Here is a 22718-nt window from a genome sequence, read left to right on the forward strand (position 1 = left end):
TACACCCTCAACCGCCTTTGTATTTGGAATCCCTCCGGTTTGTCTCCGGAAGGACGCAAGAGAAATTAAAAAAAGACATTGTCAGTGTTGTTGGGCTCTGTCGGTAGTGTTGCAGCGTGTTGCTCACTCTTCCAACTCACTACCTTGCTTGGTTTGTTGGTCATGATGCGAGCTGCTGCAGGAACCTTTCAGACTTATCCCTTTTCCAGCCCACCGTCATAGCTTGTTGCCCTTATTTCTACTATCTATCCCTATCGGTCGCTTGATACTCTATACACGTCTCTGTGTTGATTATTATTTTGCACTGCGTTACGACAAACGAAGATCTCCGAGTTACTGTCTGAGATCCATCCAGCCGCAATGCCTGGTTTACCGTGTACGTTCGGATTTTGAAAGTGGGTTTCGTTTACCGCAGAGGGCTCATTGTGTGGCAGCTAGTATCGACCTGGACGAGTGCATTGAGAGGCTCTATAGAAAAGAATTGCTGGCAGACTCCGTTATCGAGGCAATATGCGCCAAAGCGAAAGAGCTTTTGATGAAGGAGAGCAATGTCGTTCACATTGCTGCTCCGGTCACCGTGGTGGGAGATATCCATGGCCAGTTCTTCGACATGATCGAGATCTTTAAGATCGGGGGTTTCTGTCCCAACACAAACTATCTTTTTCTAGGTCAGAAATCTCAAGGGACTAACGCTCGGGTTGACGGTTTGTGTTGCTGACGGGCAATTTTTATAATGCACAGGTGATTATGTGGATCGAGGTCTCTTCAGTGTGGAAACCATCTCCCTCCTCGTCTGCTTAAAACTACGGTACCCTCAGCGCGTTCATCTCATCCGCGGCAATCACGAGTCCCGCGGTGTGACGCAGTCCTACGGATTCTATACCGAATGTGCTCGAAAGTACGGCAACGCCAATGTTTGGCACTACTTCACCGACATGTTCGACTTCCTTACTCTTAGCGTCGTGATCAATGATCAGATCTTCTGCGTACACGGCGGTCTCTCCCCTTCCATCCACTCCATTGACCAGATTAAAATCATCGATCGGTTTCGTGAGATCCCCCACGAAGGCCCTATGGCCGACTTGGTGTGGTCCGATCCGGACACCGAACGCGACGAATTCTCGCTTTCCCCGCGAGGCGCCGGGTACACTTTCGGCGCGCAGGTGGTTCGGAAATTCCTCGAGGTCAATAGTATGTCTCATATTCTGCGAGCCCATCAGCTGTGTCAGGAAGGGTACCAGGTTCTTTACGATGACCGATTGAGTACTGTGTGGAGTGCACCGAACTACTGTTATCGGTGCGGCAATCTTGCCAGTGTGCTCGAAGTGAGTGACACGGGCGAGCGGTACTTTAACATCTTTGACGCGGCCCCGGAGAACGACATCCATCGCGGCGAACAACAGGCGCAGCAGAACAAGGATGGACAGAGTCCTGTGATTGACTATTTTTTGTGATACCCTGGGTTTTTATCTCGTTTTCCTTTTTTATGCAATATTTGGAGTTTGGTACAGGACATAGCATTTATAGATAGCATTGAGGTGTGAATAAAAATGTGAAAGACGACAAGCATCAACAGAGCGTTACGCAAAGCCTTGTGGATATCAACTTGGTTGTGCTATTTAGAATAACCTGGCCTTAGCGGAGACCATAGATTTTGAGAAGGAAATTCGTTCAACATGGGACTCTTGAATCAAAATGAAGAAGAAAAAAATTGCTGCTCATGATATAATCATAGTTTCGTACTGCAACTACCCGAAAAAGAAGAAAAAATCTACCAATCCTTAGCGATGTCAAACGACCACTCGAACTGGAGGTGAGTGTGGTCATCGTCATCGACAAACTTGGAAACAGCATTGTAATGTCCTCGAGCGATCATTCCCGAAGGAGCCTCTTCTGCGTGGACTAACGAAGCATTAGTGTCGAGTTGATTCATGTCAGATTGGGCTATACTCACGCTTCTTTTCGTAGACGGGCTTGTCCGAAGTGTTCGGGGCGAAACTGCCCTACATTGGAAGTTAGCATTGGCGTAAGGCCATCAAGAAACAAGTCAGCACTCACCAGCATCTCTTCGTCCTTGCTAACTCTAATCCCCTTGCGCTTAACGACTTGCAGGTACTTGAGGCCGCTGAGAACCTCGTGGTTCACTTGAAAGACAGCCTTGGTTTGGAAAGCGGCTCCCTCCTTGATGGTGAAAGGCTTGTCCTTGAGCGCATCAAGAGCACCGGGCGCGGACAGCTCAATCAATACATCGTCACGTCCTTCAACCTCCAGGGCGAGGGATTTGATAATGCACTTTCTAGGGTCGTTGGGGTCTCCGATAGGGGTACCGGTGTTGAGACCCAACGAGGCCTTCCAGCGGTTCAGGGATTCGTCATTCTTATCTATTAAGAAGCCATCACGTCAGTTTAAGGATTCGAGGCGAATGCATATGCAAGATGAAGATTCGCTTCGACATGACATAACGGTCGAGGCAAGGGGTAGTTATCTCACGAGACACCTCCGTGCGACGAACCGATAGTATGCCCAAGCAAAAGGAGGGGCAACACTTACCCAACTCGCTGTATTCATTAATTGTCTTCTTCTCTCCGACCTTGAAACCCTCGGTCTTGGAGGCAACGAGATCGTCGTTTTGCTCAGCAGACATTGTGTTGGTGGTTTAAAGATAATCGAGTGTTTTGTTCCTTGGTGGGGTACCTGACGGGCTGATGGAGAACCGAAGTAGATTCCAATGGAATAACCAAAAAAGGTTGACGATGGTACCTGTCAAAGGGCCCAAAGAATGGATAAATGAATGATCAGGAGGAACAATAAATGAGAAATAATAACAACAAGGATGAAAGGCTGAGTGGGTTTTTGTTTTGGTGTTGGAGGCAATTAAGTAGCCAGTGTACAGACTGGCGGGGAATCGGTTCCTTCTCCTTCGACGGTGGGGGGGAAGTGGAAAGGCGGTGGACGACGAGGATGTCTTAGACGGGATTCAGGGGCTGAGGCGATTGAGGCGATTGAGGCGATGAAGCCATTTGTGCTGATGTGATTTGCATGGTAGATGATCTGGATGATTATGATTATGGAGGTCACTAACAATTGCTGTCTCTCTGTCTACAATTGGTGTGGGCAAGGCCACCATATCATCACAAACAATCCCAGGTCAACAGTCCGACTGACAGGTGGGGTTGTTGTCGCCTTAATTGACGCGTATTTTTTTTTTTTTAGCTCTCTCAACACTCTATCTGTATTTCTCTGCCGCTGAATACTGGTGTTTTATGTCTGTCTTAGCGGTGTGGAATATTATTATGAGCAATAATATCCAACTTTGGAGATTGGAGTGACAGAGAGTAGTGACCTCCAGTGGCATCAGAATGACAACCTGACCTCAAGTCAATAAGGCCCTACACTGATATATTAACGTACGTTTTAGAGTCTTGGAATTAGCTTGATTTAAAAGATCATTAGCACTAAATAATCCTTGTTGTGTTGTCAAGATGCTCCAAATCAATGTAACCACCCAGCATAGGTAAATAAGCAACTACTTTAGGTATTCAGAATCTATTAGGTACTATCTATTTCATGATACTTTTGTTCTAGCTTGACAACATTCGTAAAATATATCTCTGAAAACAAACATTGCAACTGTTTTGATTAAGCTCTGATAGATCATATAGCCTCATCACGGGGGTAACGGCGAGCGGATGTTGAGCTTCAGGCCCCCAGGCATCAATACCACGTAATTGAATTCCCGTTACACTAGTGTCATCAAATACCGGGGATGGGCCATCAACACAGTTAATTGCCTGATGCAGCTGGCGCATGTGACCCCCATTGCCGATTATTGGTGGACTTAGGTACCGCCAAGCCCCTGTCAATACCATCTGTGACCGTACCGTTACCCAAGTTACAGCATCGACTCAATGGAAAAAAGTGCCCGCCTCATTCCGGCCTGCGCTGCTCTTCCTCGTCCCCCTAATCTCTCTATCTTTTCCATATCTATCGATCGATCTTCGCTCGATTTATCTACAGCCTCGTCGCGGGTTTGTTTGTGATTCACGGGTTTGGTTCTCTCCTTTTGCCAAGTCTATCGTGGCATTTTGCGAGCCCTTGAGTGACGTCTTTTTCTTTTTTCTCCCCTCGAAACGCGCCTGCAACGTGGCTGCCGTTGGCGTCGCATCTTAAAAGTTACTTAAGACTCGAGAATTCTTATAAGAGCCTCAGTCACCACCCCTCGAGGCACCATCCTCTTATTCCCAAGGCACCAATATCTTATCATCCCTAATCATCCATCATGGTGCGATCTCTTCCAAAGAGAAACAACCCTCTCATCCTCGCAGACGAGGCGCCAGTCTGTAAGTTCGAACTTTCGCTTGTCGCGCGCGTCGACGCCTATCTATCTCACGGCTTCCTGTGTGCCATGCAAAGTTTTTTTTAAAAGGAGACATGGCTAATAGTCTCGTTTAATAGACGATGAACTTCTTGCGCGCCGTCGTCTGGGAAAGACACATCTCGCCGTGAAGCCCACCCAGATTGGGACATCTAATGCGACCAAGCCAGAGAACTTGGGACCCTTTGAATATGCTCATCTACGTGCGCCTCTGCCCAGAGACCTCAAGGGCTCCGAGATTTTCCCCTCGCACAGCCCCCAGCAGCACCCAGAGACTTATTTCCTGATGGTGAGTCGCGACCCGCGCCCCGGTGCGTCCCCCAAGATGGACCGGTTTTTGACTTGAAAATTTTTTTTTCTTCGACAATAGCGACGAAGCAAAGATGGTTTTGTGAGCGCCACTGGAATGTTTAAGATTGCCTTTCCCTGGGCAAAGCTGGAGGAAGAACGGACTGAGCGAGAATATTTGAAGGCGAGAGATAACACCAGCGAAGATGAAATTGCTGGAAATGTCTGGATCTCCCCCATTCTTGGTAAGCGCTTTTCTATACGCGATTAAATCGGTCGATGGGCAGCTCTGACAAGGTATACAGCCCTTGAATTGGCAAGAGAATATAAGATGTATGACTGGGTCCGCGCCCTCCTCGATCCCACCGAGATTGTCCAGAGCCCATCGAGCGCGAAGAAGCAAATTGCCCCGCCTCCGAAATTCGATCTGCCACCATTGGATGCACCAGTCGTGCCACCTCCCCAATTCTCCCCTCCCGCGATGCGCACTAGAAGCGGCCGATCTGCCTCTCCCAGCAAGAGACTTGCCTCTCCACGCAAGCCCAGACAAACCAGGGCAATGAAGGAAGCTAATGCCGCCGCCACCAGTGCTGCAAATGCAAGCCTTCAGTCTTCATTGGATATTACCGCCGAAACAGCCGATTCTGGGTCGGTTAATGAAACCGTTCATCAAAGCGTGGAAGTGGATGAGGAAGTGAAGCCAAAGTCGACTCCGAAATCTAATAAGGCTACCGCAGATGCTCCTGCTGCCAGTGAGGAGGTTGCTGAAAAGGAAGAGGTCAAGGTTGATGCCGAATCCAGCAAAGACACAAACAAAGAAGTCGAAACTACTAAGACCACCGTTTCGATCGAGATGCCCATTAGCCTCCTCCCCGATGCACCCTCTACCGAAGATACCGAGCAGATGATCGCCAAGGCGAAGGAGATGGTTCAGGAAGCTGTCAAGCAGCAAACAGAGGAAGAACCCGCAGAGTCGACGTCGCCAAAGGCTGCCAAGAAGCGCAAGACAGACGCGCTAAGTGAAGATGAAGATGATGAGGAGACAAAAGCTGAGCGTGTCCAGCGAACAAAGAGAGCGAGAGTTCTGGAAGACAAGCTCAAGCGTGAGCGAGTCAGGAACCGTGCTTTGGTTGGCGTTACAGCTGCTTTTGCACTTGCGTAAGTACATCCTTGAGACGGATTGCAAAATTTATCTTTGATGTTTGGACCGCCTAACAACTGATACAGTGCCTCGATCCCCTACTTCTTTTAAAACCCATGGCCTTTGGTCTGGTGTTGCGCCAAACGAGAGCAGAGTCTCCGTAACGAAACACCAGCAACACGTCTGTCCTGATATCAGCCCCAGTTGACATGGCTTGCAGCTTGCCAATGGGGCGTACCTCACCATGTTTCTCGTCCTTTCTTCCCTGATCATACCCCTTTTTTCCTTTAAATGCATCTACCCTCCCCTCTAAACAGCTCCCTATTTCGGTCATACCCAAGGTTCATCAAGCCCTGGGCGAATCCTTTTGACATATCTCCCAAATCGCATTGCGATCAATATATTGCACGTGTGGTGATTCTATGTATTGTATTGACACCTTACCCCCTTTCTAATATCATGCCCCCAAAAAGAGACACGCTTTCCATAGGAGTGGCCAGGTTTATATGGCTTGGCTTTCGCAATTGGTGGATCCTGGAGATTCGAGAGAGAAGCTTTGTCTCGTTTCGTTCTTTTCAATCTGTGCAATTCTCACCAATTTTCTTTTCTTTCCTGGATACCAGATATATGCTTCATAATCCTGCATCTTCTTATTCAATCCCCTACTTTGTCTTTAGGGTCTTTTTTGAGCTGTTTTCCGCAAACCGAGAAGTGGTAGGAGTATGAGGACTTTGATGTGGAGTTGTCCATTGTTAGCTAGATTCGAACATGAAATTACAGGAACTGATAATGAAGATCTTAAACAAACATCCTCAGTCAACAGTAAAATATTCTCCTAGCTGTAATATTGTGTCGCTATTGAATCCATCCTAGCCAAGTTTTGTTGCAAACAATCAAAACACCGTCATTTCTCCGCCTGCAGCTCCTGGAGCTTTGATATCACCATCTTTCATCCTCAATCCTTGATTATAGCAAATTCCTCCCCATCGCACGACTCAATATCTGATCTAATCTATTGATACCCATTGGCCTGATCTAAAGGACTTTTCTCACACCCAGAAATGCAATGTCTCTCCCCGGTTTAGAGCTCACCCAACCCACCGCGGAGAGGGAGTTTGTCGCCGCCCCGCCGACGCAAATCAGTCTTTCCAGAGGCTCAGAATGGAGATTTGAGGTTGCATTTGCAACAACAGTGCGAGTAAAGGTAAGTGATTGATTTATTTATGAAGAATTGGCCGCCATTATCGAGTTGATGGGCGGGTTTGCTGCCGTTCAGCGGCCAAACCTGCGAAGAGTACCGAAGCTGCATGGGGTTTTTTCTTTCCTTTTTTGCTTCAGGTCTTGAAATTTGACTGACTTCTTCTTTGAATCTTCCTTATGGATTATTATAGCTTCTAGCAGGTACCGCAGAACTCTTTGGCACAGAACTTGCCGCTTCTCAGACCTACACATTTTCCGGGACCAAAGCCGCCATCTACACCTGGCATGGCTGTACGTTGGAAGTCAGCGCGGGCGAGACGGTCTTAGCGTTCGATGGAATGACACCACTCCCGACAAATGGCGCCCCCCGTGGCTTGGGAGCTGGCGGGTGCCAGAGCGAGTATACGGCGGAGGAAACACCGATGGTGGAATACGCCAATGTGCACTTTGCGCTGGAGTCGATGAGACAGGAGGCGAAGGCGACGGGCAAGGATGGTCCGCGGGTGCTCATCCTGGGCCCTGAAAACGCCGGCAAGACTAGTCTGGCGAAGATTCTGACGGCTTACGCGACCAAGGTTGGACGGCAGCCTATCGTGGTCAACTTGGACCCAGCCGAGGGCATGCTCAGTGTTCCGGGGACGCTGTCGGCTACTGCTTTTCGGACTATGATTGATGTTGAGGAGGGGTGGGGGAGTAGTCCGATGTCTGGGCCGAGTCCGGTGCCGGTGAAGTTGCCTTTGGTTTACTTCTATCCAATGCAGAACCCACTCGAGGCGGAGGGGACTGTCTACCGGCCTATTGTGTCGAGATTGGCCCTGTCTGTGACGGGGAGGATGGCTGAGGATGAGGATTCGAGGGAAACGGGGATTATTGTTGACACGCCGGGTATTCTAAGTCAAGGGAAACCTGGGAGTGTTGAGATGATCAACAGCATCGTTACGGAATTCGCAAGTATGACTCCCTCTTTTACGTTCTTTCAGTTGATATCTTATGTACTGACGACACATAGTCACCACCATCCTTGTCATAGGCTCAGAACGCCTATATAGTACTATGATGAAGAATTATGACAACAAACCGAGTGCCAGCGCTTCTGCCGTAGCATCGGACGAGCGAATCTCTGTCGTGAAGCTCTCTAAGTCCGGCGGATGCGTCGATCGCGATGCATCATTCATGAAAGGGGTCCGCGAGTCTCAAATTCGGACCTACTTCTTCGGAAACCCCATTCCTTCCACGGCATCGGCTGCCCTCTCGCTCTCCGCGTCATCCACCACCAACGTCACACTTTCCCCTCATGCTCAGCAGCTCGACTTTGGATCTCTGTCCGTCTACAATGTGACTCTCCCGTCGCAAGAAGAGGACGAGGATGAATACGATCCATCTCAACTCGGCACTGGCGACTCTTTCCTCCCAGGCGGCGGTAACGATGCTGACACTAATACACCACAGGAAGAAGAACCCTATGCGCCGCCTCTCCCTGGCGTAGGAGCATCAATCAATACTGCACCTGCATCTAACACTTCACCTGAACATGATGGCGTGCCGCTGAAGAAGGTTCCGGCACCTGCACCGTCCGCTCTCGCGAATTCGCTTCTCGCCGTCACACACGCACTACCAAATGCCAGCCCGTCGGAGGTCCGAGATGCAAGCATCATGGGATTCCTGTATGTGGCTGATGTGGATAGTGACAAAGGCAAGATCCGAGCTCTAGCCCCGGTTGGAGGACGGGTCCCTGCGAGGGCCATTGTCTGGGGGAGAAGATGGCCAGGTGAAGTGGTGGGATTGGTTGGGTAACGACATCACCAGCACAACTATACAGTCCTTCACTGCATATCCATCATGTGCATCTCGGAGTTGCGGGTTTGGCGCGAGGAAAGGAAACGTTATGGTGTTGACCAGACGATCGAAACGATGGTTGGCTCCTTTTTCACAATGTATATAAAAACGAGATAATGAAAGAATGGTTAGTTAGCCTCTTCTATGTCCCTCATCTGCATCCATGGGCCATTGACACATATCTATCCCAGATGCGGCCAGTAGACGGCATAACTGGGTAGCTCGTATACCCCCGGATCCATATAAGGCAAGACGAGGAAAACCTCCACCATAAGATAGACACGGGCAACAGCATAAGCAATAAAAACCACCACGACAAACAAACCCAGCACAACACTCATCCCCCGACTGAGCCGGAGATGCGCATCCGGCCCTCGCCAGGTCTTCAAACCCGCCCAGACGGCAAAAGCCAACGGCCCCAACCAGCAACAAACACGAAAGCCGCCAAAAGGTCTCCTGCGCACTGCGCGGCCGCATCACGTCTGCATCCCAGGCAAACAGATGCATCGCCCCGTAGCACAGACTAGTGGCCAGGAACATGAGGGCGGACTTGGTGAGTTCGGCGGCGATGACAGGTCCATCGGCGCTGTCCAATCCGCGTGGCCAGCAGAAATTGGGCTGGCGGTCGCGCAGCCAGACGGAGTAGTTGCATTGATAGTGACGTGGACCGTTTAGGGTCCTGCGCCACCGTTCTAGAGTGATGCTGTCTACTTCGATGGAGGCGAACTGAGCGTCGATGCGAACGTCTGTGTGCGGGATGAGTTGGTGGGCTTGGAGCCGTCGGAATAATGGCTCTTTGGGTGCCTTGTGATGATGCTGGGGAAATGGGCATCGCGTCCGCAGTCGCAGCTGTGCAGTCCGTGGGTGGCGAGGGAAATACAACCATCGTTCTGTGTCGTGGTGGAAGAGATACCAGTCCTCGCCACTGCCGGGGGAGAGCGTGATGCCTCGGCGTCCCCGGAAGATCGTCAGCAGTGAGTCAGTTCCGCCATGCGTGAAAGATGGTGTCCAAGAGGAGAAAATCATTCCGCTGTGATCTGTCTGCTGGAGCACATGCTTCTCATAATGCATCCCTGCAGCACCCAGCGTCCACTGGGCGGCACAGAGGTCGCCTAGAGCCTGGGACTCGGAGGTGGAGACCACGAAGGGGTCGCCTAGAGCCTGGCTTGTGCCACCAGAGGAGATAGATAATCAAGGCGCATAATGAGTGTGCGAAGGTGTTGAGCTCCAGCAAACTAACGGGCAGGGCCTGGTGGACACGGACGAGGAACTGGATGCAGAACCACAGGGCTTGGAGGATGACGAGGAACTTGGTGAAGCTATCGACTTTACTGCGACCTTCGATGCTCTCGAGAGTGAGGAAATCCAAGTTGATGTTCTTGAAGGCATCACTGTCGAGGCACTCTTCGATACAAGCCGGTGTTATGGTGAGGTTGTTACACCATTCCGGCCACACGCGATGCTCGTCGTCCGTCATGTCCACCACCAAACCTCCCATGACTATAAGGAAGCCGTGGGCTAGCTGGAACGGCTCTCGACTGGTTATATTCTCATCCTCGTGGACGGATGATTGAAACCCTTTTTCGTGGTCCTTCTGCTGGTTTTGGTCAAGTTCGTTCACGGTGCTGCGCCCTAGTATATATCTTCGGAGAAACGCCATGAAAGATTCCGGCTCTGTCTGTCCACTGCGTCTTCGCAGCACTTGGGCAATCCGTGATGCCTGGCGGTGCTGGAACCAGGCGTTGTAAACGATGAACTCGGGTGCGAGGAGAGCGATGACCATCCATTTGAACCGGATGAGCCAACGGTGCCACCATGGACACTGGTGATCAAATACATTGAGGTGGAGGGCACTGTAGACGCAGAGACCTAGAGTGATAATGCAAGTCTGGATAAGATCCCAAGTGCCACGGTTGTTAGGGTTGGGGATCCATTGGGAGTTGGTGTAGTTGCTGGTACCGAAGATGGTCATGAAAGGATATACTAGTTATGATCAACACTGAACCAAATTGAGAAAATAAATGAGTTTATCCACTGTCTATCAATTTACGGTCTCTATATAAGAACCAAAGATATTAATAGAGAAAAAAAACCTCACTGCTCCTGGCGGCAAGAACCAGTGTCTTATTGGCGTGGGAAACGCTCCAAGTCGGGCGCGTAGTTCTGGCTATTTCTCAACAGATAAAGGATCAATTCCTTGTTAAATCAAGCAGTTTTATTATCGTCAATTCATAGCATGCTAGATATCAGATCATCTACTTCTAATCCAAGAGGTTCACGTGCTCTACTTTGAGTAAGTCCCCATCACCACCGTCAACACCAACACCATCCAAGAATCAACCCAATTAATCAATCCCTCCAATGGATCCAATAAACCAGAAAATAATATCATGACTTCTAACCCCCCCAGAAGAACAGAAGAAGAAAAAGAAACGCGAAATGATCATCCCCATCCTCACCTCCTTCTGCCTCCTCGTCCCCCTCTACTGCATCTACAAACCCCCCGCCCTCTTAATCCGCTATTTCCAACATCGCTGGCCCGACGTCCTCTTCCACGTCCCTCTCCCTTCTTCTTCTTCTTCTCCTAAAAAACTCGTCGCCCTCACTATCGACGACGGTCCCTCCGCTTACACAGCCGATATCCTCCATCTCCTCCAATCGCACGATGCAACCGCGACCTTCTTCCTGATCGGCTCCCAAATCCCCGGCTACGAAGCTATTCTCCGCGATCTCGTCCGCGCCCGCAACGAACTCGCCAACCATGCCATGCACGACGAGCCATCGCGCGCATTGAGCGACGCCGTGCTCACAGAGCAGATCGCCGCTGTCCAGGCGAAGATCGAAGAGGCGTACAAGTCAGCGGGCGACGAGACAGAAGGACGACCGCGCAATTGGCTGTTTCGGCCTGGGTCGGGGTTTTTCAGTGAGAGGATGAGGAAGGTTGTGGCGCGGTTGGGGTATCGGTTGGTGCTGGGGAATGTGTATCCGCATGATCCGCAAGTGCCGTTTTGGAGGTTGAATGCTAGTCATATTCTCAGTATGGTTAAGCCGGGGAGTATTATTGTCTGTCATGATCGGAGAGAGTGGACGGTGCCTATGCTGCAAAGGGTGTTGCCGGAGTTGAAGCGTAGAGGTTATCAGGTTGTTACGGTTACGGAATTATTGGAGGCTGGTTCTTCTTCTGCAAGGTGATGGGAATCGATTATTTCTATGTAAGGTCGTCTCGTCATCGTCATCATGGTACATGTATAGTATATTATAGCACAATTCGGTCCAGCCGACATGTTTACAGGATAATAGAAACAATATCGTTCATTCCCATTTCTTCCACTCCTCCATGTTTTCCCGAAACTCCGCATCACAGTCATATCCCAGTCGCTGCTCTTCCACCAGCTGTTGTCTTCGGTCCCGGAAGCGTTGCTCGGCTTCATATCGTCGCAGTCCAATCAGCTTCAGATACGTCAGGTCGTTCTTTTGCACCGCTTCCCGGAACTTGGCCCGTGTGCGAGGCGAGTAGAGCTGGCAGCTGGCCTCACCGCACTGAGTCGGATCCTCCCCGGGAAGTAGACGCATCGACGTCGAGAACTTCCGCGCAATAGGCTGCTTCGCCTTGACGAGTGGCCACACCACATCATCATAACAGTCCTCGCACACAGTTAGCTCAGGCAGCTGCCGCATGTAATGCCAAGTGCTTAGAACGACCCGGTCCCGGCGGCAGTCTCGGAGAACCACCTTGCGTCGGGCATATGTCAGGAAGTCGTCTAGATCCGGTTGTGAGGCACCTTCGGATACCGCGCGGTTGGCCGCCATGTCGAGATAATCGATGTATTGAATGAATCGGGGACTATCCGACACAAAGTCGCAGACCCGTTCCTGCATTTCAGTGCTCCGCTTGAAAGAATCCCGGTGAGACGGCATCAAGACCCGGAGGTTGCGAATGCACGCAGAACACACATTAAACTTGGGCAAGAACATTCCCGTGGAGGGATCGATGACACGGTACCAGTGCTGATCGCTGATGGTACGCCCAGGACATTGCTTGCGCTCTGTAGATGGTCGAGTCATATGATAGAGCATGTCGAGGTTTTCATGGTGTTTCTTAATTGTCTGAACCCATGCCAACCGCGTCCACGGCTCACTAAACGAGCAGCGGACCATCTGCCCACGGGGCTTGGGGCCACTAGGAATGAAAGAGTCGCGAAATTCCGACTTGTCCAACTGACTCGTGCACGAGGGACAGATGTCAAGGTGAGTCAGCCCTTTGATCGTGTACCAGTCTTGATGGCCAGCCACCGGAATGGATCTGGGACAAGGCAAAAGGCATAGACCCGGAGGCGTAGGGGAGGGTTGGCGGGAAATAGGAGAGGACTGACGGGACACGGGCGAAGATTGGCGGGAAACAGGCGAAGATTGGCGCGAAGATTGACGGGAAGCGTCCCTCGAAGAAATGCTACGCTGGGACAGTCTTAGCTGCAGCATCTGCTTGGGCTGGTCGCACTCATCTTGTTGAGAAGATGTGGATTGCTGTGCTGTATCGTCAAGGAATGTCACAGATCGTCTTGCCCTGGACCGACTTCGCGTTCGCCTCACTCGTGTGGATGACACAGCCCGATTTACCGTGGAATGGCTTCGTGCGTGTTTCTCCTCGCTGGGTGTCGCAGATTTCCCTACTAGTGATGGGCTTCGTCTTTTCTCCTCGTCGGATGGTATAATATGTCTTATTGTAGATTGACTTCGTCTTTTCTCATCATCGCATGGTATAATATGTCTTATTGTAGATCGGCTTCGCCTTTTTTCATCGTCAGACGGCGCAGCCAACATTACTGAGGATCGACTTCGCCGTTTCTCATCGTCAGATGGCACAATCAATCTTGTCGAAGATCGGCTCCGCGCTTTTTTCTCCTCGTCGGACGGTACAACAAGTCTTGTCGAGGGTCGACTCCGCGTCTGCTTCTCCTCATCGGAAGGCACAGGTTTTGGTGGCGATTCATTGGCATATGACTGATCCTGTAAAGTGTCCACGAGTGTCGAGACTGCAGCAAATGACGCCGCGAAGGGGTCATGCTCCTCTACATAACCAGCAGCAGGTGTCTGTCTTCTTGACGACGTCGAGGGAGGCCTTGAACGAGATCCTTGGCTCAGAGTAGAAGTATCCAAGGTTAGCTTGACAGCAGGCTTCGTCTTGCGTAGTACAATAGAGTCTGAGCGTGGCTTATCTAAATCGGAGGATACTCCCGACTCCCGCAACTTTTGTCGACGTTTCAGTTTTTCTTCTAACCTTTGAGCCAATGATGTAGGTGCATCAGAAGCTTTCTCGTTCACACGAGAGAGACTTGACTGGCCCGGCCGTTTGCGATTGACTGTGGTGTTGGAGGTAGTCGAATCTGATAGATGACCCGATCCCGATGTTGATGTAAGTGTAGGAGATCGGGTTGGGTTTTGGTCAGCTTTTGAACGCCCCTCCGAGCTTCCAATCCTCACAGCTTTAGGTCGAGTTGGTTTTGGTGGTGCAGATAACAAGGGAACTTTGATCGGGGTTCCTTCAGCAGGTCGCGTAGCTGAGGAAGGCACAGGTGTATTCCGGGGACTTTGAGAAGATGATCTTGAGATAGCCGGGGTGTTACTCTTTTTGGTGTTGCCGTTCTGGACAATGGAAGTCGGGAGTCGCGAACTGGGTCTTCGCTGGCTATGACTCGCGCTCCTGGTGCTCTGAACCGGCTGTGGATGGGATTTTTGGCCGGGTAGCCTTCCTCGAGATGGTGTTTTATCCTGGGACTTGATCTTGGTGGGCAAAACTGGCCATGGGGGAGACTTGGATGGGGCGCTATCGACAGAATAAAACAGAGGCTCCTTTCTGACATCCAAGGGGGTGGGCGGTCCTACACTTTCATCCGAGCTATTTCCACGGCTGAGATCTTCCATGGACGATGGAGTAAGGATGGCAGTAGATGGCGGAGGGGGAGGCACGTCTATGATCACGGGGTACTGTTCAAGGGTTCCTCGGGCACAAACAGCTTCGAGTCCGGGGGTTTCTCCCAATCTGGAAAGACCGTGTAGTTCGCGGGAGAGAGACTGGAGCTCGTCTTCCACGAAGGGCTTTGGCGGCCATCGAGACCGCATGCGCCGCTTGAAGGGGATGGCTTGCTGCGAAAAAATGCTGAACATGGTGTCGGGTTGTTGTTGTACAGGGTATTATTTGGGAAGCGTTTAGCCAACATGCAAGACGTTATCCTGTTGCAGTGGCACGACGCATTAGAACTTGTCCGCTGGCCGCCGTTTGCATGGTCTAACTGTCGCGAACTCACTCGGGGAGTTGTAAGATTAGAGTCGACAGATAAATGTCGACAATGGGAAAGAAGTGGTGTGAAGGCGAAGGGGGTCAGGTGGTTAGGTCTGCAGGTGTGGGGTATAAAGTATAGAAGGAACAAAACGGCGCTTAAAACAACAGGATAGTATTGGACAGAAAGAGTAGTTCGCTTGACTTCTCACACACTAAAAACAGGACAGCGGGAGAATATATAGATCCCAGGGGATTTGATCGGGCAGCGCCTTATTCGCTATGGTGGCCCTATCAGGGCCAGACTCGAGCGATTGGGCGGTAATCGAGGACGAATCAATCGTCTCTCGTAATAGAACATAGACATAGCGGCCAGAAATTGGCAATTGAGCCATAAGATTCTGAGGGAGCCAAGTCGACCGACAGGGGGAGCAAACAAGCAGTAAACAATTCTGACGCATTGGAAAGACTGCTCCATGTCTAGACTGGCGATGAAGGGTCGCCTGCCGCCCCAGAAGGTGGGACAAAGAGTGGCCACGACCATTGATGATGCATTCTCAGCTGTAATGTGGATGGAGATATTTTTTCTGGGCCCAAATAGACCACACAAAAGTGTCTAAGATACGTGGTGGGTGGAGAGGACACTGCAGGTAGTCAAGGGGACAGTTGTCGACGCCATGGTCATAGGCAGGGCCAGGCACGGAGTAATACAGAAAGTGTGGAGAGTCGTCAGCCACAGCCTTCTTTCAACGCCTTCCTTGATTGATAGGCGATGGATGCTTGGCTGGTCGGGATGCAATCATCAGACGATGCCCATTGGAGTCTGAACGCCGATCGTTGTGTTAGTCGATGTAGGTTTGAATGCAACTTGTGTGTCACCTGGGTAAGCAGGGTATCTGGTGATAAAGGAGGCTGGAATGCTTATGATGACGATGATGATTATGACGGTGGTGGTTTTTCTGATTATGACAATGGTGATTATGATGGTGATGATAGATTGTTATGTTATGGTTATTGATGGAGAGATGGGATGAAGAGAGGTGAAGGTGAAGGTGGAGAGAAGAAGAGAAGGTCTGGACTTTTGGTGGAGCAGTTGGACCAACGCAGTGCACTGTGCAAATGATTGACGATGCATTCAAATTTCAAGACTACTACTAAAAATGCCTGTCAGTTATTATTATTCAAGCTGATTACTCCATCGACGAATTAATATCCTGTTTTGAGGATATGCAGTGTGTTAATATAGCACGCGACCAGACAGCTGTTCTTCAACTGTTTTGGATAGAAACAATAACTTCATCTGTCTTGAAATGGTCTGACTCTACGCCAACATCCTCTGACAGCTCCATCTCCATCTCCATATCAATTTATCTTTAATTTATCGCTTCATCGATCGCTGGCAAATGTCAACAAAGATCCGTCGGGGATTTGATAATTTCCGTCGGATTCGGATCGCAGCCGATAATGGCGTCATTCCGAACAACATTGAATGCTGATGATGTATCTTGAATGAATATGATTCTGAACAAAATTCACCTATTTGGTTAAGAATCAATAATTATTCCAGTATATGAGATAGAAATAATCAACTTCTGAAAGAAACATTATTGGCAATCAAAACAACATCCGGTCTTCCATCCGAAGTGCGGGGATAGAGCATCCTCTCAACCCTCAACTATTGCGAATCGACTGACAAATCCAAATCCAAATCCATCTTCCACGTGATCCTCATAAATATATATCCTCTCTCCTCCCTCCCATGTATTTCAACCGTTCTCTCCCTCTGGCAACTTCTCGACTCTCCGCCATTCGCTCTCATCTTTTCCGTCCTTCCCCACTCTCAGCTTTACCCCTCAACAACAATATTCACCATCACCAACACCATCAGATCCGCACCATGTCTCTCCCATCCACCATGAAGGCCATCCTCACCGAACAGACCGGTGGCCCTGAAGTCCTCCAGTTTAAATCCGACCACCCCGTCCCCGTCCCCCAAGAAGGCCAATTGCTCGTCAAGAACAACATCTCCGGCATCAACTACATCGACACCTACTTCCGCACTGGTCTCTACCCCGCTCCTAAACCCGAAGTCCTGGGCCGTGAAGGTGCCGGTACTGTTGTCGCCTTGGGACCCGGTCCCAACACATACAACTTCAAGGTTGGTGACCGTGTTGCTTGGTTAGGCACAAGTGGATATGCCGAGTACACGGCTGCCCCTGCAAGCAAGACGATCAAGATCCCCGACGGTATCACCGATGAGGATGCCATCGCTGCGTTCCTGAGTGGAATGACTGTCTTGTCGTTAGCCAAGGAGACGTATACTGTTCAAAAGGGCGACTGGGTCCTCCTGCATGCTGCTGCTGGTGGCGCGGGTATCCTTATGACTCAGGTCCTCAAGTCCATCGGGGCCAAGGTTATTGGTACTGCGGGTGGTCCGGAGAAGGTCGCTCTGGCGAAGAGCCTGGGTGCAGATGTCGTTATCGACTACCGCAGTGAGGAAGGAAAAGACTGGGTGAAGAAGGTCAAGGAAGCCACTGGTGGACAGGGTGTTGATGTCGTCTACGACTCAGTTGGAAAGGATACCTGGGAGGGAAGTCTGGAGGCCGTCAAGAGAAAGGGTACTATCGTCTGGTTTGGTAATGCCAGTGGCCCTGTGCCTCCATTGCCTCTTCCGTATGTTTTCACCTTGAATCTTCTAGGTGGTTGCAATGCTAACCGTGAATTAGAAAACTCTCACCCAAGTGTGTTAAGGTCGCCCGTCCCGCGCTCTTCGGATACATTGAAACTCGTGAAGAGTTCGAATTCTACGTCAACGAGCTGTTCAGTCTTCTCAAGTCCGGTAACCTCAAGGTCAAGGTCCACAACGTTTATCCTTTGGAGGAGGTTGCTCAGGCTCACAAGGATCTCGAGGGAAGAAAGACCACCGGAAAGCTTCTTCTCAAGGCTTAATTTGGTAGATTTATAACGATATGTATATAACGGTCTGTTTCAAAGTATTATGTATTCCCCTATGATGAATATCTTCTAGCATTCCATGACGTCCATGAGATATGCGCAAGTAGCAAACCAAATCATCCTAGCCTCCGATCTCGCATCTAAACCATTGAATGACCCTCAGAATTATGCCCTGCAGCAGATCCTCTATTGATTCATTCCTATTCACCGTATGTCATTCTACAGGGTCTGCTCTATGTCCCCATCCTCAGCTTCCTTTGAATCACACTCCTTTTCATGTCCATCAACCTCCTCATCACCATCATCTCCACCACCCCTGAGATCCTTCGGTTTCTTCCATCCCAGCATGAGATCATTAAAAAGAACCGTGTATAACGAAGAATAGGCAGTGAAAATCTCATCGAAAAAGTGCAAGCCACAATTCAACTCCCACACAGAAGTCATCACCTTCATTCCAGGGTAGCAGTACTTGAGCAGACTCTCCTCGAGAAAGAACTCAAACTCATGCATTGGTGCCCCGCCATTCTCCCACTCCAAGCTTTCCTCGGGACTCAGGTCGAAGCCAGGCTTCCCTGGGTCTCGGTATGCCCTTGCAAGGAGACGTCCGACGGGGTAAAGGTCCGAGGCGTGGGTCTGGTAGAATTCACGGGTCTTGTCATCAGGTAGGATGACGGTTGTGACTTCGAAGCCGTCAATGTCCTCGACTCGCATGGCGCGGAGGGCGTTGGTGTTGGCGAGTTCTTGGAATCTGATTGCCTGCTCGTTTGAGCCGGTGCCGGCCAGGGCAAACTTGACGACTTTCCGGGCTATGTCGTTGGACATACGGAAGGTTTCGTCCTTTGTGTTTTCCCATTTGTTGTCTTCGACGTATAGGTCAAAGAAGAAGCCGCCGAAGAGCGTGGATGCAGCCGTGTTGAAGTTGCCGGGTCCCTCGGCCGTGATCTGCTGGTTGTTCCAGAGTTCTTTGCCTGCGATGTCACAGGAAGTTCGGGCCTCGTCAATGTTCTCTTTGTATTCTGGGCAGACATCGTGGTAGAGGATGTAGGAGAGGAAGTTCCGTATCGTAACGGTGGCCAGTTTCACCATGTCTTCAGTTTCAGGGTTGAAGTAGAATGGGAAAAAGGATGTCCTGTCCTTGTGAGTAACGTAGCCTTCTTGGTATAGACGATCTCGCTTACAGATATCCCTTGACCACAGCATTAAAATCAACAGCCAGATCGGCGCGATCCTGTCTGATGCTGGTCTGGCCTCGGGCCATGAGGATCTGCTCACTGTCCATTTCTTGGAGCTCGCGATCATCCACACCCCCAAACATCTTGGGGCCAACATCAACGCCGCCATAGGATAGGTATTTGGTAAAGATCTCCCGTCTCTCTGATTCGATCCGGCGGTTTTTCTGGAAGCGCAGTATAGCATCTTCCATCCGACTAGGTCAGTGTTAGCGGTATAAAGGGTCAATAAGTTGCAGTATTAGTCTCACTGGATGATAGGTCGCTCGCTTCAGAGATAACAGTCAGTATGATACTTGGTTTCACGGGTCTCGGATCTCTGGGGCACGTACACATCGTATATGCTTCTCTCCTCCTTGTGCTCTTCCGGCGTGATGGGGGCATCGACGTAGAATTCCTCAAACCCGGTAGGCTTGTTCTATGAAGAGTCAGTCAAGCTTGAAGGTCCCAGTTTATGAATTGATGATAGCTGTACCTTTCCGCGCTTGCTCTTGGGACGGGTCTTTCTCTTCTTCTTTTTCTTGGGCTCAGGCTCAACCCAGTCGACGGTGGTAGTCATTCGCTCATCGTCCTCCCCTTCCTTGGCTTCGGATTGAGGGTTTTCAGTATTAGCTGGTTCCTTATCAGCTTCTTCCGCACTCTGGGCTGGATCTGGCTGCTGGAGGCCGTTGGAATCCTTGGTGCGGATGGGAAGGTGTTGAGACAGACTCGAGGGAGAGGCTGGAGTCTCCATGGCCAGTATTTGTTTGACAGTGGTGACAATGAGAGCTGTTAAGATGAAAGAAAGAGACAAATAGTACTAGATGTAGATGAAGTAGAGAAGAAAGGGAAACCCCAATGCAAATGAGGGCAGTCAGTCAATGGACTGAGAGATGAATGAAGGACACTTGTAGGTGAAGATTCACTCTACCCAGTCAATGTGAGAGTTGAATGCTACAAACAGAATCTTGAGCATCGATCATGGCTATTAATTCTGCCAGCTGGATATCCAACTGATTCTATTTCTTTCATCCCAGCCCACGATGCATCTTGTCGAGCAGGTTGCCGATGCAGCAAACGAGCAAAGGCATTTTGAATAGTCTAGTAATCAGCAAACAGAATGATAGCTACTAGAAGGATTCCACATTGGAATCATCAGCTTATCAGTTCATTTATTGTTTATATTGTCCAGCATCCCCTGTGGTTGCAGCGGTTATATAAATAGAGGGGTTCTGTTTGCTCAACAATCGCGGAAATCATATTAAAAACACTTGAAAAGAGGATAGAAAGGATGATATATCACAATACAATAAAGGCCATTTCCAAAATGTGCATAAATAGCACCAATATCCTCAAGGAAACCAATAAATCAAAATAATGTCGTCCGCCTGCTATCGCTTTCTCCGCCCCCCTTTGCCCCATTGCCGATCATGATCGATCTCAGCTTTCACCCTTGACGAAAATACCTTGATATCCCTAATCGTCATATCAAAGCTCTCTCGCTGCCTTGTCTCTCCTTTTCTTTGTCTTCTTTTCTCGCGCTCCTTTACTGTCTCTTCGAATTTCCTTCCTTTGCTTTCTTTTCTTTTCTGTTCTCTTATCGCTTTTTCCCCCCTCCGAGAGCTTCCTTTTATCGTCGCTCGTGACTCGTGCGGAATGCGACTGTAGGCTTTGATGCTCTCATCCAGACAGCATATGGTCTCTTTGGTTGAAAATTTATCTTTTTAAAGTATCAAAATGCCACCGTCTTCGAAATCAGACGGTTTGAAGACGGAAAAGTTGGACAGTGAGAGCCTTGTCGCGTTTGATCACGCCGCTGCTGGACAGTAAGTATTGGTCTTACTTCTATGATTTTGGATACTTCGTGGGGGCAGTTGGGCTCTGAAAAGCAGCCTGGAGCCTCATTTTGGTTATATTTGTCCATTTAATACTGTTTTCGCCGTTGCTAACCTACCTCTGGTCGTAGTGACGGCGTTCGCTGTACCCCCTCAGGCTCCTTGATCGCAAAGCCATGCACTCCCGAAGAAGTGGCTTTTTATGAATCTACCGCCCTCCATCCAGAATTTCGGGAGTTTATCCCCATATACATCGGTACACTCTCTGCCGCCGACCAACAACAGCCTTTTGCGCTCGCTGCCGCGCAGCAATCCGGGGCTATCGTGCTTCCCGGATCGGATTACTCGCCAACATCGGATACTCAAACCGTTACGGGGACGCCATCGTCTAGCGCAACACCATCTACAGAGAAAGCTCCCGCTGCGAAAGAGGAAGGTTCATGGGTGCCTTCTGGTGGACGAAAGCTTGAAACGGGTCTATCGGTCGTGCTGGAGAATGTGGCTTCTGGATTCAAGAGACCAAACGTGCTGGACGTGAAGCTTGGGGCAAGATTATGGGCTGACGATGCCCCTCCAACGAAGCGAACAAAGTTGGATGCCGTTTCAAAGGAAACAACCAGCTCCGGTCTCGGATTTCGGATCGCCGGCATGAAGGTGTGGACCGGTGTGAATGGGGAAACCGACGAAGGAGGGCACACTGATCCATATGCGACCAAGTATGAGGGAGCAGAAGGCGCAAAGGGTGAAGTCATTGAGAAAAATGGCTACAGGCGCTATGACAAGTGGTACGGGCGATCATTCAACGATAATAATGTCAAAGAAGGTTTCGAAACGTTTCTTGCTGGAGCAAAATCTGGGAACGTCGATCGTTCCAAGCTTGTTGCTAAGAGATTGGCGGGCGAGTTAAGGAAAGTGCGGCAGGTTCTGGAGTCGGAAGAGAGTAGAATGTACTCCTCGAGTGTCTTGGTTGTTTATGAAGGAGATTCTGAATCGATGGAGCACGCACTCGATGAGGAAAAGAAGGCCATTGAGAACCAACCAGAAGAATCCGAGCAGGATGAGGAGGAAGAAGAAGACTTGGACTTTAATGGTTCTCTCGAGTTGCTGGATGTCAAGGTCGGGGAAAACGGCATACCACACCAGACAATCAATATCAACATCGATCCAGAAACAGCACAACATTTTGATCTGGACGATGAGGATGAAGAAGAGGCCCCAAAGGTCCACGATCTTCGCCTGATTGACTTTGCCCACGCCAACTGGACGCCTGGTCAGGGACCAGATGAGAATGTCCTTAAGGGAGTTCGAAGCTTGATAAAAATCTTCGATGAGCTTGCGCAGGACTAAACCAATGTAAAAAATCATCTATCTTGGAAGCTATATGTATCTAACAGTCGCTGGCGGCCCTTGGATACCGGAGATGCTCTATACATCTACCTTGATATAGTATTATGAAATACAGAACCAATCATCAAGGGTTTTGGTCAATGAATATAACATAAATTATTTCTTGAACATATCATTGTCCATGAAATTAAATTAAACCCAAAAAATTGCGTATACTCCACTGTCTTTATACTTTATGTTAATCCTTCGAGATCAT

General features: G+C 49.7%; 11 protein-coding genes across 11 annotated transcripts; 6 read left to right on the forward strand and 5 right to left on the reverse strand.

Moving 5' to 3' along the window:
* Positions 1-234: 234 nt before the first annotated feature.
* Positions 235-1820, forward strand: ASPWEDRAFT_442719 (serine/threonine-protein phosphatase). Its single transcript, XM_040836224.1, has 3 exons — positions 235-376; positions 435-668; positions 742-1820. Exons 1-3 carry the CDS (start codon positions 361-363, stop codon positions 1452-1454), a joined length of 963 nt encoding a protein of 320 aa, XP_040690860.1. The 5' UTR covers positions 235-360; the 3' UTR covers positions 1455-1820.
* Positions 1580-2845, reverse strand: ASPWEDRAFT_442659 (rho GDP-dissociation inhibitor). Its single transcript, XM_040836220.1, has 4 exons — positions 2551-2845; positions 2059-2381; positions 1955-2003; positions 1580-1902 (listed from the first exon to the last, which is right to left on the reverse strand). The coding sequence occupies exons 1-4, from the start codon at positions 2642-2644 to the stop codon at positions 1772-1774; spliced, it is 597 nt and encodes a 198-aa protein (XP_040690861.1). The 5' UTR covers positions 2645-2845; the 3' UTR covers positions 1580-1771.
* Positions 2846-3949: 1104 nt separating this feature from the next.
* Positions 3950-6269, forward strand: ASPWEDRAFT_38843 (uncharacterized protein). The gene is made up of 5 exons (XM_040834976.1): positions 3950-4340; positions 4456-4664; positions 4746-4908; positions 4969-5821; positions 5891-6269. Exons 1-5 carry the CDS (start codon positions 4280-4282, stop codon positions 5913-5915), a joined length of 1311 nt encoding a protein of 436 aa, XP_040690862.1. The 5' UTR covers positions 3950-4279; the 3' UTR covers positions 5916-6269.
* A 476-nt stretch (positions 6270-6745) lies between these two features.
* ASPWEDRAFT_38844 (cleavage polyadenylation factor subunit CLP1) lies at positions 6746-9294 on the forward strand. The gene is made up of 4 exons (XM_040834977.1): positions 6746-7008; positions 7196-7955; positions 8014-8967; positions 9032-9294. The coding sequence occupies exons 1-3, from the start codon at positions 6871-6873 to the stop codon at positions 8796-8798; spliced, it is 1683 nt and encodes a 560-aa protein (XP_040690863.1). The 5' UTR covers positions 6746-6870; the 3' UTR covers positions 8799-8967; positions 9032-9294.
* Positions 8886-10013, reverse strand: ASPWEDRAFT_442860 (uncharacterized protein). Its single transcript, XM_040836226.1, has one exon. It carries the CDS (start codon positions 9909-9911, stop codon positions 8973-8975), a length of 939 nt encoding a protein of 312 aa, XP_040690864.1. The 5' UTR covers positions 9912-10013; the 3' UTR covers positions 8886-8972.
* On the reverse strand, positions 9814-11008 carry ASPWEDRAFT_442919 (uncharacterized protein). The gene has a single exon (XM_040836229.1). It carries the CDS (start codon positions 10810-10812, stop codon positions 9901-9903), a length of 912 nt encoding a protein of 303 aa, XP_040690865.1. The 5' UTR covers positions 10813-11008; the 3' UTR covers positions 9814-9900.
* Positions 11009-11279: 271 nt separating this feature from the next.
* ASPWEDRAFT_170674 (chitin deacetylase CDA4) lies at positions 11280-12032 on the forward strand (the record flags this gene model as incomplete). The annotated part of the gene is made up of 1 exon (XM_040830659.1): positions 11280-12032. The coding sequence occupies one exon, from the start codon at positions 11280-11282 to the stop codon at positions 12030-12032; it is 753 nt and encodes a 250-aa protein (XP_040690866.1).
* Positions 12033-12092: 60 nt separating this feature from the next.
* On the reverse strand, positions 12093-15238 carry ASPWEDRAFT_442980 (uncharacterized protein). Its single transcript, XM_040836231.1, has 2 exons — positions 15146-15238; positions 12093-15071 (listed from the first exon to the last, which is right to left on the reverse strand). Exon 2 carries the CDS (start codon positions 15003-15005, stop codon positions 12153-12155), a length of 2853 nt encoding a protein of 950 aa, XP_040690867.1. The 5' UTR covers positions 15006-15071; positions 15146-15238; the 3' UTR covers positions 12093-12152.
* Positions 15239-17014: 1776 nt separating this feature from the next.
* Positions 17015-18066, forward strand: ASPWEDRAFT_108264 (quinone oxidoreductase family protein; the record flags this gene model as incomplete). The annotated part of the gene is made up of 2 exons (XM_040827966.1): positions 17015-17790; positions 17844-18066. The coding sequence occupies 2 exons, from the start codon at positions 17015-17017 to the stop codon at positions 18064-18066; spliced, it is 999 nt and encodes a 332-aa protein (XP_040690868.1).
* Positions 18067-18291: 225 nt separating this feature from the next.
* ASPWEDRAFT_170677 (uncharacterized protein) lies at positions 18292-20034 on the reverse strand (the record flags this gene model as incomplete). The annotated part of the gene is made up of 5 exons (XM_040830660.1): positions 18292-19201; positions 19251-19499; positions 19553-19570; positions 19634-19719; positions 19777-20034. 5 exons carry the CDS (start codon positions 20032-20034, stop codon positions 18292-18294), a joined length of 1521 nt encoding a protein of 506 aa, XP_040690869.1.
* Positions 20035-21017: 983 nt separating this feature from the next.
* ASPWEDRAFT_170678 (inositol polyphosphate multikinase) lies at positions 21018-22462 on the forward strand (the record flags this gene model as incomplete). Its single annotated transcript, XM_040830661.1, has 2 exons — positions 21018-21106; positions 21247-22462. 2 exons carry the CDS (start codon positions 21018-21020, stop codon positions 22460-22462), a joined length of 1305 nt encoding a protein of 434 aa, XP_040690870.1.
* Between the last annotated feature and the right edge of the window lie 256 nt (positions 22463-22718).

This window comes from Aspergillus wentii, assembly GCF_001890725.1.
Source record: "Aspergillus wentii DTO 134E9 unplaced genomic scaffold ASPWEscaffold_3, whole genome shotgun sequence".
Lineage (NCBI taxonomy): Eukaryota > Fungi > Ascomycota > Eurotiomycetes > Eurotiales > Aspergillaceae > Aspergillus > Aspergillus wentii.